General features: G+C 45.7%; 2 protein-coding genes across 2 annotated transcripts in view; one reads left to right on the top strand and one right to left on the bottom strand.

The window, feature by feature from the left end:
- Positions 1 to 1,181: 1,181 nt before the first annotated feature.
- tcf19l (transcription factor 19 (SC1), like) lies at positions 1,182 to 7,720 on the bottom strand. Its single transcript, XM_080182079.1, has 3 exons — positions 7,286 to 7,720; positions 4,724 to 5,504; positions 1,182 to 2,287 (listed from the first exon to the last, which is right to left on the bottom strand). The coding sequence occupies exons 1-3, from the start codon at positions 7,584 to 7,586 to the stop codon at positions 2,032 to 2,034; spliced, it is 1,338 nt and encodes a 445-aa protein (XP_080038205.1). The 5' UTR covers positions 7,587 to 7,720; the 3' UTR covers positions 1,182 to 2,031.
- A 3,064-nt stretch (positions 7,721 to 10,784) lies between these two features.
- cchcr1 (coiled-coil alpha-helical rod protein 1) overlaps positions 10,785 to 13,903 on the top strand; it is a 40,592-nt gene continuing 37,473 nt past the window's right edge. Inside the window, exon 1 of the mRNA XM_080182035.1 lies at positions 10,785 to 10,932. Within this exon, the coding sequence (XP_080038161.1) occupies positions 10,785 to 10,932 (148 nt within the window). The remainder of the gene's footprint in view (positions 10,933 to 13,903) is intronic.

The following is a 13,903-nucleotide window of genomic DNA, read 5'->3' as shown; positions in this document are numbered from 1 at the left end:
ACGCGGTTAAATTCCAGATCCAGTACATATTCACGTTTACTCAGCGGTGATACGGTGGCAAGCTTGGCTGCCTCACAGCGCCAGGGACCCAGGTTCTATTCCAGCCTCGGGTCACTGTCTGTGTGGAGTTTGCATGTTCTCCCTGTGCCTGTGTGGGTTTGTCCCATAGTTCAAAAATGTGCAGGTTGGGTGGATTGGCCATGCTAAATTGTCCCTTAGTGTTCAAATGTGTAGGTTAGGGGGAATTGGCCATGCTAAATGTGTGGGGTTACGGGGATAGAGCCTGGGTAAGATACTCGGTGCAAGCTCGATGGGTTGAATTCTTTGCACTGTAAAAATCCCACCCAAACCAGCCACCGTGTTTATTTTCAAACTTAAATGTATTTGGACGGAAGAGGTAGGGAAGGGATGTTTCCTCGTATGATGACAGTATTAACGGTAGGGCTTCTGACAGCAGCAGAAATTCTCCCTTTTGGAAGGCAAAATAAACAGGCTTAATATTTTTCCAACGGATTGCTGTGAAGAGACACTGTAGGAAGCTGGAATTCGATGTCGTTGGGAGTTGGTGACATTACTGCGGATGGTGGTACACCAGGAATATAAAACCCTCACCCATCAGTCTTTCGAAAAGCATCAATTCAAATGAACACTTCCACTTGTGGCATTAAGAGCCCAGGAGAGAATTAATGGCACATTTACCATTCAATCAGTAATTGTCACCTCTAGAATTCTGGGTCACAACTTGGTTGTTTTTACTGCCATTTTCCTTCCCCAGTGTTTAATTTGGACTCGATCTGGTACATATGACCTATCCAACCATCACCACCCAGCCCAAAGGCAGTCAGTAACCAGACCCAGAGATCATTCCAAGAGGAATTAGCACAATGGAAGAAGCAGGAATGCAGGTTAAAATCAGCAGGCAAACACAGTTTGTTTGCTAGAAATGAGTGACTGCCGTTCTCAAGTCCTTTGCCAGCTGTGACAGCACGTCCCGGGGGATATGGAAAGATGCTGGTGAGCGTACCACCACACTCTGCTTAGAGCCGAGTCTATGAAATTCACTGGGCTTGGTCACAAAGAGCTGGGGCCTGACCACTCCTATTCCAACTCCTTCAGGGACCCGGTTGAAGTGAGTATCCCTCCCCCCACCCCTCCCAACACCAAGAAGCCCCGAGCATCAACTCAGGCAAAGATGACATTTACCACAAAAACCCTTGGCTAGAAAGGCTGACAGGAACCGCTCCTGACAGAAGCCCTCTTGTCATGTTAATGTATCACCAGACGCAGTTTCAGCCAAGTGCAGCACTCCTGGATTGGGAATACTCGCAGTCCACCTGACTGACACTAAGTGGGGTGGGGAGCAGATTCCTGTTTGGGATTAATTCTCCTCCCTGGTAAACAATGCTGACTTTGACCACATTGTGATGCTGCGTTGTTAAGATTGTTCCGAGGAGCTTTTGTACTCTCAATGGTTCAGATCCACTAACAGAGTGCACACCAATGAAAGCTGAAAATTGGCCCTCCACGTATGAGGGTATAACAGAAGCTGGGCACTCCATTGTGGGCTACAGTATTGCCTGTGAAGAATGCCTCCTGAACACCATAAGAGAGAATGCTACTCGGGGCAGTTTGAATGTGAAAAGTAGCTTATTACAAACAAGAGCATTCTGATCCTGCAATTCTCTACCCCCTCCCAAACCATCAGAACCGCAGGCACTTTGCAAAGTCCAAGCTGTACCGCAGCGGCTCTCTCGAACAACATGCTCTCCCATGAGGCTACACCAAGTGACGCGAGCTCGCTGCTCACTCAGCCGCCCGTAAATACTCCACCAAACAGGAATCGTTTCAAAGGCAAGTCAGCAATTCAGCATGACTCCCAGACATTAAGACGACTGAGGAAGGAGCCGGTCGGCAGAACAAAACGAGATGTCTGACACTCTCACCGAACTTTGGAAAATAATAAAAAAGCAGAATGGGGAAGACGGAGGTCGGGTCTTCAGGGTTTGTTTTTTTAAAAACGCTGACTTGCTGTTACGTGCAGCCACAGTGGAACTCCGCTGAGGCCTCCTTCATCGCCGTGTAGTTGCAGCCGACGCAGGCCACGTGATACCAGACGTCGCAGTCGTCACACTGCACCCACTCCACCGTGTCCTCCTGGGGGAGCTGGCACCGCTCGGCAGCACACTGCTCCGCCGTGTACAGCGTGTGGGTGAAGACTTTGCACATGACCTCTGACCCCAGCGGGATGGCACCCAGTGGATGTTTCCGGGGTCGCCCTCGCTTCTTCCTGAAAGGGAACCACAGCAATCAGTCGGTATGGGATGGGGATGGTGCTGATTCCTACCCCCTTTTCAGAACCGTGATTCACAGCATCGTTTTATGGGATTTACATTTGTATTTGTAAATATTAGAAGAGAGGTACAGTTAAATTGTGTGTGTAAGGAAGGGTAAACCTATAGTTAGATTCATGCTGGACAAAGGTATTTGTATGTTTGGGATGTTGGCTCAGTTCTAAGTGTGCTTCTATTGTGCTCAAAGGGGGCTAGAGTGTGGAAAGTAAATGGGTTGGCAGAAGCATGAAGTTATTCCTTAGCAACCAGAGGCACCTTTAGAGTAGGGAGGCTATTAGAGTTTAGTTATTAATTGGGGCAACATGGTGGCACAGTGATTAGCACTGCCACCTCACAGCGCCAGGGACCCGGGTTCAATTCCAGGCTTTGGTCACTGTGTAGGGTTTGCACATTCTCACCGTGTCTTCGTGGGTTTCCTCCGGGTGCTCTGTTTTCCTCCCATAGTCCAAAAAATTGCTTAGGTGCATTGGTCATGCTAAATTCTCCCTCCAAACAGGTGCCGAAGTGTGGCAACTAGGGGATTTTCACAGTAACTTCATTGCACTGTGAACGTAAGCCTACTTGTGACGCTAATGAACATACTTTTTAAGCTGTATATATTGCAGTCAGAGATAGGACGCCAGGGAGTCAACATCTCTCAGCTTTGCCAGATGATAGGCTGGACAGGTCAAGAGGATCACAACCATGCAGACTTCCCAAAGAACCAGGTAAAGTCCAGACAACCAGGGAGTTGGGACAAAAAGAATATCTTGGGAAGATTGAAGTTAAGGGAAGAGAGACCAAAAAGTTGTACTGTATAGGAAAATTTAAAAGTAGAAAATGGTTCTGAGTTAGAGACAGCCACAGGAACCAAATTTACAGCAGGAAAGCAGGGCTTCAGAGGTAAAACTACAGTTTGGTGCCATCTTAACAGTCTGGGAATTGATTGTGATGCGTTTGTATAAGTCAAGACAAAGAAATCCTGAAGGGTGAGGTGTAAAACCTTGATGGAAGCAGCAGAGGGAAAACTTTGTTAAATTGCTCTTACAGGGAACTGAAACAGGCTCAATGGACCTGATGGCCTATTTCTATAGAATCATAACCGTTCTGTGATTGGAAGTCAATTCTGAATGCTCCATTTTAATGCAGTTCTGTTCATACAACCATGCATCCCGCACATCTGTGGTGATTCTTTGTTAAGGGTAATACAAAACTAATCCCACTGTCCCCAGAGAGCTGTTTAACTCTTTCAGCAGCTTATCCCCTTGCACTTTAAATAGAAACACTGCCTATCTCAACTACTCACTGTGGTCTCACGCTCCCTGCTCTCGTGAATAAAGACACATCTCTGTACTTCTCTCCACTCTCCTTACTGACCATCCCAAGTCAATTTACACCTTCAGTGATTATACCACCAATGTCTTCCCTGGTCCACCCAATTCAAACCCTTCTCAAGTCTTAAAAAAGAAACTTTTGCTTAAATCGCTGCTCAGCTTTCTTCACTCCAGTGAAAATTGTTCCAGCATCTCCCTTCTCCAATTTTAACCAACGTTCCTCATCTCTGGCCTCTCTCTCTGGACAGTGTCGACAACACACTGTAAACAGGCAGCCAAAACTGCACAATCCTCCAACCACAGCCCAATTCTTGTCCAGTGCAAATATAGTTCTGAATTCTGTGTCTCTGTTTATAAAACTCAAAATGCCAGTGATAGCTGTCTGGTGGTCTAAAACTGGGCTTTGCTATACATGATGAACAAACGTTTACCTCGATGAAAGACACCAAAACTGTCACAGAAGATACACGGCACAGGAAACCATTCAGGCTGCTGCTTATTCTCCACTTGAGCTGCCTCCCACCTTTCCTCATCTAAATCCTTTATCATAACCCTTCATCCTCTTCTGTCCTCACCTAGTTTTCCCCCTCAAAGCATCTTTGAAGTTTCATCGAATTCCTAAAGTGCAGGAGGAGGCCGTTCAGCCCATCGAGCCAGCACTGATAACAATCCCACCCATGCAACTTCAAATATTTACCCTGCTAATCCCCCTGACATTAAAGGGGCAATTTAACATGGCCAATCCACCTCACCTGCACATCTTTGGTGTGTGGAGGAAACCCACGCAGACACAGAAAGAACATGCAAACTCCACACAGTCAGAAGCTGGAATTGAACCTGGGTCTCTGGCAGTGAGAGGCAGCAGTGCTAGCCACTGTGTGTCACCACACACTCCCACCACTCCCTGTTGTAGCACGCTCCAGATCCTCGCCACTCTCTGGGTAAAGGGAAGTCTCACTTCAAGACAAGATACTAGAGCTCAGTGATGGTAAACAGCCTAGTTTCATGCGTAGCAAGACTGTGACGATTTAAACACAGGGAACGGACCCAGGAACTCACCCAGTGGGCGTGATGTGTGCATTGGCCATCGAGTCTGGCAGGACTTGTCCTTTCTGCTCCACTTTATGCCTCTTGAGAGTTGGTTTTTGGTCAGGAGAGAGCGCCCGGACCCCCAAAGTCAAATGCCGATACAGACCCGGATCCAGATCCGATTCAGACTTGCAGTGCCGCCGGCCTTGCTGCACCTCCACCGAAAACCGCTGGAGTTCCTCCTCCAGCTCCAGGTCGGGGAGGACAGTGTGAACAGTCTTCCGCCGGTGCTTGGTCACCGGCCGGTCGCAAGGCCTCTTCAGGGCTGGAGCGGCGACACCGCTGCTGTTCCCGCAATGGCGGGCCCCCAGGGAGAAATGCTGGAACTTCCCCAGCACCCCGCAGGGATCGCCGCACTGACTCCCCTCCTCACCCTCCGAGTGCAGCCAGAAAAGCTGCGACCTCAGCTTGCTGATGCTCCCGATGGAGTTCAGGATCAACGTGGCCCGGGAAGCAGCAGGTGCCCTGGTGAAGCTGCGGATCCGTGCCCGCTGGGGAGACATGCACTTGTCCGTCGAGCAGACTGGCCGGAACCCGCACTGCCGCCGGGCCTTGGGAACGGTTATGGCATCAAAGTCGGCCGGGCGGACGCTGACCTTCTGGAAGAGGAAGTAGAACTCTGAGTCCTGCTGACTTGCTGAGGAGCCCTCACGGATGTTCACAGCATCAGGGTGGCCAAACGTGACTGTATCCCCGTCAGCAAGCTCCGTCCTTTGGCCTTTGGCAATGCGAACGTCATTCACAAAAGTACCTACAACGACACAGCCGTTAGTGTGAGCTTTAGTCATACAGTTTTATAGCAGAGGCCCTTTGGCCCATCATGTCTGTGCTGGCCATCAAGCCCCTACCTATTCTAATCCCATTATCCAGCACTCCCTCTGTAGTCGTAAATTGCTGTGGTGTTTCCAGTACTTATCTAAATGCTTCTTAAATGTTGTGATGGTTTCCACCTCTCCCAGCCTTTCAGGCAACGAGTTCCAGATTCCTAACACCCTCTGGGGGAAAATACTTTTTCCTCAAGGTCTTCCAAATATCCTGCCCTTTACCTTAAATCTGGTGCCCCCTGGTTATTGAGCTCTCTAAGGGGAAAGGTTTCTCCCTGTCTACAGTCCAATCAAGAGCCTTCTTGGTCCTCTCTGCTCCAAGGAAATCAACCCCAGCCTCGTCATAGGTGAAACACTCCAGCCCAGGCAACATCCTGGTGAATCTCCTCTGCACCCTCTCCAGTGCAATCACTTCCTTCTTATGGAGAGGTGACCAGAATTACACACAATATTCTAGCTGTGGCCTAACCAGCATTTTATACAGCTCCATCATTACTTCCCCGCTCTTATATTCTATACCTCGGTTAATAAAGGCAATTATCCCACATACCTTCTTAACCACCTCATCTACCTGTCCTGCTGCCTTTAAGGATCTTTGGACATGCACTAAAGATTTTAGAATCCCTACAGTGTACAAATTGGTCAATTGAGCCTGCACCAACCACAATCCCACGCAGGCTTTACCCCATAACTGCATGTATTTATCCTGCTAATCCCTCTGATACTAAGGGGCAATTCAGCATGGCCAATCAACCTAACCTGCACACCTTTGGAATGTGGGAGGAAACCAGAGCACCCGGAGGAAGTCCACACAGACACAGGGGAGAATGTCTGTGTGGAGTTTGCAGAGTCACCCAAACTGGAATTGAACCCGGGTCCCTGGAGCTGAGAGACAGCAGTGCTAAGCACTGGTTGCCAACAACACAACCCAGAAAGAACACATGAATAATCTCAGGTGCCTCTGTCCTATGCCTCACAGCACGGAAACTCACATCTTTGTTCAATACTCTGAGTTTACAAACATCTTTTTTAATAAGTACAGTATACTGAGGACCAGGAGCCCAAATTCATATTCAAATTCTAATGAACCATCTGTCACAGTTTTATATTCTGATTACAAAGAAAAAGCACTCATATTTCTCTCCCTCAAGTGTCAGCTATATCAGGGAACAGAGTGCAATTGGCATCTAATAACCTTTACACCTTTAATCCTGTTCCCAGTCTACCACTCCCTACATTAAAACTCCCTGATCCATCAGATTTCTTACAGCCTCCTTCCGTCTCTCATTTAAACCACCCTTTAACCTCATCAAACAGGATAAAGATAAAATGCTACAGATTTGAAATTTAGAATGGAGAAAGCTGGGGAAAAAAAAAATCAGCAGGTCTGACAACTGACTCAAGAACAGCTTCTTCCCTGCTGCCATCATACCTACCTTGCACTAAGTTGATCTTCCTCCACATCCTAGTTATGACTGTAACTACATTCTGCACTCTCATTCCTTCCCTATGAACGGTATGCTTTGTCTATACAGCTTGCAAGAAACAATACATTTTACTGTATACTGATACGTGACAAATCAAAATCATAACCCAGCCTAACACATCCAACCAATCATCCCCCCAATCCACTTGCCCAATAAACCCCCTCCCCATCTCATTCTCCCCCCACTCACTCCCCACCCCTCCCCCCAACCCAGACCCTCACCGTTGGTGCTCCTGTCCACGATGTGCACCCTCCACTCCCCGGCCGGCCCCCGCTCGGCCTGCAGCTCGGCGTGCACCCGGGAGATGAGCTCCTCGGCCCGGCCGCCCGAGCTCAGGCACAGGTCGGTCAGGTCGGGCCGGCGGCCCAGGCGGAAGGTGCAGCGCTGGCCGGTGGGCAGGAAGGTGTAGAGGTCGCGGGCGGGGGGCTGCCCGCTCCCGGGGTCAGGGTCAGGGTCAGGGTTCGGGTTGGGTCCGGGGCCGATGCGGAGCAGCTGCAGACAGGGCTGCACCTCCGACAGCATCGTCCCCGCCAGCTTCCGTCATCAAAAACTGTGCTCCTGTGGGGAAGGGTCCGGCCGTTACGTCATCAAAAGTTGTGCTCCGGTGGGGAAGGGTCCGATTGTTATGTCATCAAAAACTGCGCTCCTGTGGGGAAGGGTCCGATTGTTACGTCATCGGAACCCGAGCTCCTGCCGTGGGGAAGGGTCCGGCCGTTACGTCATCGGAACCCGAGCTCCTGCCGTGGGGAAGGGTCCGGCCGTTACGTCATCGGAACCCGAGCTCCTGCCGTGGGGAAGGGTCCGGCCGTTACGTCATCGGAACCCGAGCTCCTGCCGTGGGGAAGGGTCCGGCCGTTACGTCATCGGAACCCGAGCTCCTGCCGTGGGGAAGGGTCCGGCCGTTACGTCATCGGAACCCGAGCTCCTGCCGTGGGGAAGGGTCCGGCCGTTACGTCATCGGAACCCGAGCTCCTGCCGTGGGGAAGGGTCCGGCCTTTTTGTCTCGAGCTCCGGCCGTTGAGGTGCTCCAGCAGCTCGAGCCGCCAGGGCAACAGCTGACTGCGCGAGGCCAGCCACTTCCCCTGCCCTTGTTTACAGGAAGCGCCTTTGAAAATTGGCGCGCGCTGGAGCGGCGGCTTTCTGAGCTCGCGAGATCTCCGGCTGGCGTCCGACCACTGTGCGCGCGTGCGCTCCCCGCCCTCCGGGGCCTGCGTACTGCGCAGTGAAGCCGCTTTCCAGGCCTGTGTGCGCGGCCATCTTTGATGCGGGCACCCCCTCCCTGGAAGGAGGGACATACTATGCCAGGCACAGCTGTCAGAGTAGCTCACACAAAGATGTCAGGCTCTGACCAAGCTGAAACCTTCACTATTTATTTATTTTCCTCCAGTACTTCCAGCATTCTCTGTTTTTATTTAATATTTCCAGCCATCACTTGATGAGACTGTGGAAGTGGAGGCAACAATTAGTCAACACAGGTCAAAGGTCCAATCATTTCTGCTGAATAAGCTGATCTCTATCAAGGAAGCAACGGAAACGGAAAGTGCTGAAAAGTCTTAGCAGACCGGGAGAGGGAAACAGTGCAAGTGTTTCGAGTCTAGTCGTCAAGTTGTTACAACACAGAAGGCCACTCAGCCCATCATGGTTGCACCAGCTCTCCAAATGACTGTAGTGTAGTGGTAATGTCACTGGACTAGCAACCCAGAGGCTGAGTCTAATGCTCCTAGTTCACAGGTTCAAATCGCACTAGGAATTTCAATAAATATCTGGAATATAAGCCAAATTTCACTATCAGAAACATAGAAAATTGGGAGCAGGATTAGGCCATTCGGCCCTTTGAGCCATCATACATGATCATGGCTGATCCTCCATGTCATACTCCTATGTTCTCCTCGTATCTCTCGACTGAGTCTAGAAATCTATTGATTTCCTTAAATGCATTCAGTGACTTGGCCTCCACAGCTTCCTGTGGTAGAAAGTTCCACAGATTCACCATCCTCTGACTGAAGATATTTCTCTTCACCTCAGTTCTAGATGGTCTTCCCCATATCCTGAGACTGTGAACCCTTGTTCACAGAGGAAGCAACATCTCTGTACCCAGTCAATCCAGCCCTGTCATAATTTTCTAAATGTTTCAATGAGATCCCCTTTTAAGCTTCTAAACTCCAGTGAATACAGGCCCAGTCAATATAACCTTTCCTCATATATCAATCCTGCCATCCCAGGAATCAGTCTAGTGAATGTTGGTGGCACTCCCTCTATGATAAGCATAGCCTTCCTCAGATAAGGAGAACAAAACTGTATGCAATATTCCAAGTGTGGTCTCACCAAGGCTCACCTCAACCACAGTAAGACATCCTTGCTCCTGTACGCAGTCTTCTTGCAAGGAAGGTCAACGTGCCTTTAGCCTTCCGAATTGCTTGCGGTATCTGCGAGCTTCCTTTCAGGGACTGGTGTACAAGAACACAGGTCCCTTTGTACATCAATATTTCCCAATCTATCACTATTTGAATAATACTCTGCTATCTGAAGTAGACTCTATGCTAACCATAGATCCCTTCACCTAACGAGAATCCACCTACCTCTGCCTTGAAAATATTCAGGGGCTGAGAGTTCCAAAGTCAAGCAGGAAGTGTCAAGGTGCTTTCAAAATGTAGACACTGTTGAAATGTAGCAAGTGCCAAAGCCAATTTGCACACAGGATGGCAGAATTCTTACAGTGCAGACGGATGTTATTTGGCCCATCGTGTCTGCACTGGCTCTCCAGATGAGCATCATGACATAGTGCTATTTTTCCTCGTACCCCTGCATATGGGAAGAAGGTGGCAGTAGCATCACCAATAGACTAGAATCCAGAGACCCAGGGTAATGCTTTGGGAACCTGGGTTTCTATTCTATCATGGCAGACACTGAAATTTGAATTCAGTAAACATCTGGAATAAAATCTAACGATGAACATGAATCGATTGTTGTAAAAAATCTGTCTGGTTCACTAATGTCCTTTAGGGAAGGAAACATGCCATCTTTACCTAGTCTGGCCTATATGTGACTCCAGACCCACAGCAATATATTGACTCTCAAATGCCCTCTGAAATGAAGAATAGTTAGGGATGGGCAATAAATGCTGGGCCCAGCCAGTGATGCCCACATCCATAACTGAATAAAAAAATTTTGGCTCCATCTCACTTTTAAATAACCACCATGTTTCTCACATCACAACCTGGCGGCATACTGGAACAACGGTTAGCATTGTTGCCTCACAGCGCCAGGGACCTGGGTTCAATTTCGGCCTCAGGTCACCATCTGTGTGGAGTTTGCAAATTTTTCCCATGTCTGCATGCTCTTTTTCCGAGTGCTCCAGTGTCCACCCGCAGCCCAAAGATGTGGGGTAAGGTGGATTGGCCATGTTAAATTACCCCTTCGCGTCAGGGGGATCAGCAGGGTGAATAGGTAGGGTTACCTGGATACGACCTGGGTGGGATTGTTGTTGATGGATCGAATGGCCTCCTTCTGCACTGTAGGGATTCTATGATTGTCTTTGATTCAATGAAGAATTAAAAGTGTACAGGCTGGGCTGTAAAGTCCTTTGAGGGGGTCTGCTGGAGGTATTTAGCAGCCCATTGCTTTCATTACCACCTCGCTCAATGAGTGTGTTGGTTGTTCATTCTGGCCGGAAGGGAGAGGGTGTGACACCCAGTGCAGAGATGGCTGCCCGGACTATTGATGTTGGGACACTTCAGCTTGGCGCTGAGCAGCGGCGGGAGGACGGGGATGGCGGAGCCGGGGAGAGAGCCGCCGGCCCCGGGGAGAGAGCCGCCGGCCCCGGGGAGGGGACTGCATCCACCGGCGGCCTTTAGCAGCAGACAGAGCGGTAAAAATAATTATCAGTTAAAACCAAATCTGGGATTGGGATAGTGGAAAGAGACCCTGATTATATATATATTCCCCTATAGATCCCTGATATATAAACCCCTATAGATCCCTGATATATATATATATAAACCCCTATAGATCCCTGATATGTATATATATAAACCCCTATAGATCCCTGATATATATATATATATAAACCCCTATAGATCCCTGATATATATATATATAAACCCCTATAGATCCCTGATATATATATATATATAAACCCCTATAGATCCCTGATATGTATATATATAAACCCCTATAGATCCCTGATATATATATATAAACCCCTATAGATCCCTGATATATATATATGAACCCCTATAGATCCCTGATATATATACAAACCCCTATAGATCCCTGATATATATATAAACCCCTATAGATCCCTGATATATATACAAATCCCTATAGATCCCTGATATATATACAAATCCCTATAGATCCCTGATATATATATATAAACCCCTATAGATCCCTGATATATATATAAATCCCTATAGATCCCTGATATATATATATAAATCCCTATAGATCCCTGATATATATATATATAAACCCCTATAGATCCCTGATATGTATATATATAAACCCCTATAGATCCCTGATATGTATATATATATAAACCCCTATAGATCCCTGATATATATATAAACCCCTATAGATCCCTGATATATATATAAACCCCTATAGATCCCTGATATATATATAAACCCCTATAGATCCCTGATATATATATATAAACCCCTATAGATCCCTGATATATATAAACCCCTATAGATCCCTGATATGTATATATATAAACCCCTATAGATCCCTGATATGTGTATATATATAAACCCCTATAGATCCCTGATATATATGTATAAACCCCTATAGATCCCTGATATATATATATAAACCCCTATAGATCCCTGATATATATATAAACCCCTATAGATCCCTGATATATATATAAACCCCTATAGATCCCTGATATATATATATAAACCCCTATAGATCCCTGATATATATACAAACCCCTATAGATCCCTGATATATATATAAACCCCTATAGATCCCTGATATATATACAAATCCCTATAGACCCCTGATATATATACAAATCCCTATAGATCCCTGATATATATATATAAACCCCTATAGATCCCTGATATATATATAAATCCCTATAGATCCCTGATATATATATATAAATCCCTATAGATCCCTGATATATATATATAAACCCCTATAGATCCCTGATATGTATATATATAAACCCCTATAGATCCCTGATATATATATATAAACCCCTATAGATCCCTGATATATATATATATAAACCCCTATAGATCCCTGATATATATAAACCCCTATAGATCCCTGATATGTATATATATAAACCCCTATAGATCCCTGATATATATATAAACCCCTATAGATCCCTGATATATATATAAACCCCTATAGATCCCTGATATATATATAAACCCCTATAGATCCCTGATATATATATAAATCCCTATAGATCCCTGATATATATATATAAACCCCTATAGATCCCTGATATGTATATATATAAATCCCTATAGATCCCTGATATATATATATAAACCCCTATAGATCCCTGATATATATATAAATCCCTATAAATCCCTGATATATATATATAAATCCCTATAGATCCCTGATATATATATAAATCCCTATAGATCCCTGATATATATATATAAATCCCTGTAGATCCCTGATATATATATATAAATCCCTATAGATCCCTGATATATATATAAACCCCTATAGATCCCTGATATATATAAACCCCTATAGATCCCTGATTATATATATAAACTCCTATAGATCCCTGATTATATATAAACCCCTATAGATCCCTGATTATATATATAAACCCTATAGATCCCTAATTATATATATATATAAACTCTATAGATCCCTGATTATATATAAACCCCTATAGATCCCTGATTTTATATATATATATTCCTGTATAGATCCTTGATTATAAACCCCTATAGATCCCTGATATATATAAACCCCTATAGATCTCTTATATATATTTATAAACCCCTATATATCCTTGATTATATATAAACCCCTATAGATTCCTGATGCATATATATATATAAAACCCCTATAAATTCCCGATGTATGTAAACACTGATAGATCCCCGATTTATATAAACCCCATATAGATCACATATGTAATTCCCGTACAGACTCCATGATGTATAAACCCCTATAGATTCCTGATATACATATGTGAATATATAACCCCTATCAATCCCTGATATATATAAACCCCTATAGATCACTGAAATATGTGTATATGAACACCTATAGAACCCTGATGCATATAAATCCTTATAGATCATTGAAGTATACAAACCCTATAGATCACTGATATACATATAAGCCCCTATAGACCCCCCCCACACACACATACATATATATAATTGATTGATATGTATGTATATATAAACCCCTGTAAATCTCCGATGTATATAAATCCCAGATGAAGCATACTACTCAAAGAGAAAGAAAGGAGAGAGTGCGGAATGTAGTGGTACTGTCATAGCTAGGGTGCAGAGAAAGATCAACTTAATATAAGGTAGATGTTGCCCTAGATGTAGGGGGTTTAAGTCTACATATTGAGTGTGTGTTTGCTTATCTCTGTTATGGATATACTGGCAGATGTACAGATAGATACCTGAGGCAAAGTGAGATGGGACCCCTGAGATATAGATTTAGTGAGAGTGGATATATAGATCCCTGAGACACAGATATACGCTGTAGTTCTATAACTATCTGAGATATAGATGTATGCAGATCCCTGAGATAGGGATATATGTGATAGATGTCCATCTGAGAAATGCCTGTGTTATTTGGATCTACAAATGCGTTGTACCTAGAAATGAGACGGAGGG

The sequence above is a fragment of the Carcharhinus amblyrhynchos genome, unplaced genomic scaffold, assembly GCF_965287045.1.
Source record: "Carcharhinus amblyrhynchos unplaced genomic scaffold, sCarAmb.v2.hapA scaffold_45, whole genome shotgun sequence".
Taxonomy (NCBI): domain Eukaryota; kingdom Metazoa; phylum Chordata; class Chondrichthyes; order Carcharhiniformes; family Carcharhinidae; genus Carcharhinus; species Carcharhinus amblyrhynchos.
Note: the sequence above shows the minus strand (reverse complement) of the source record. Positions and strands in the feature narration are given on the sequence as shown.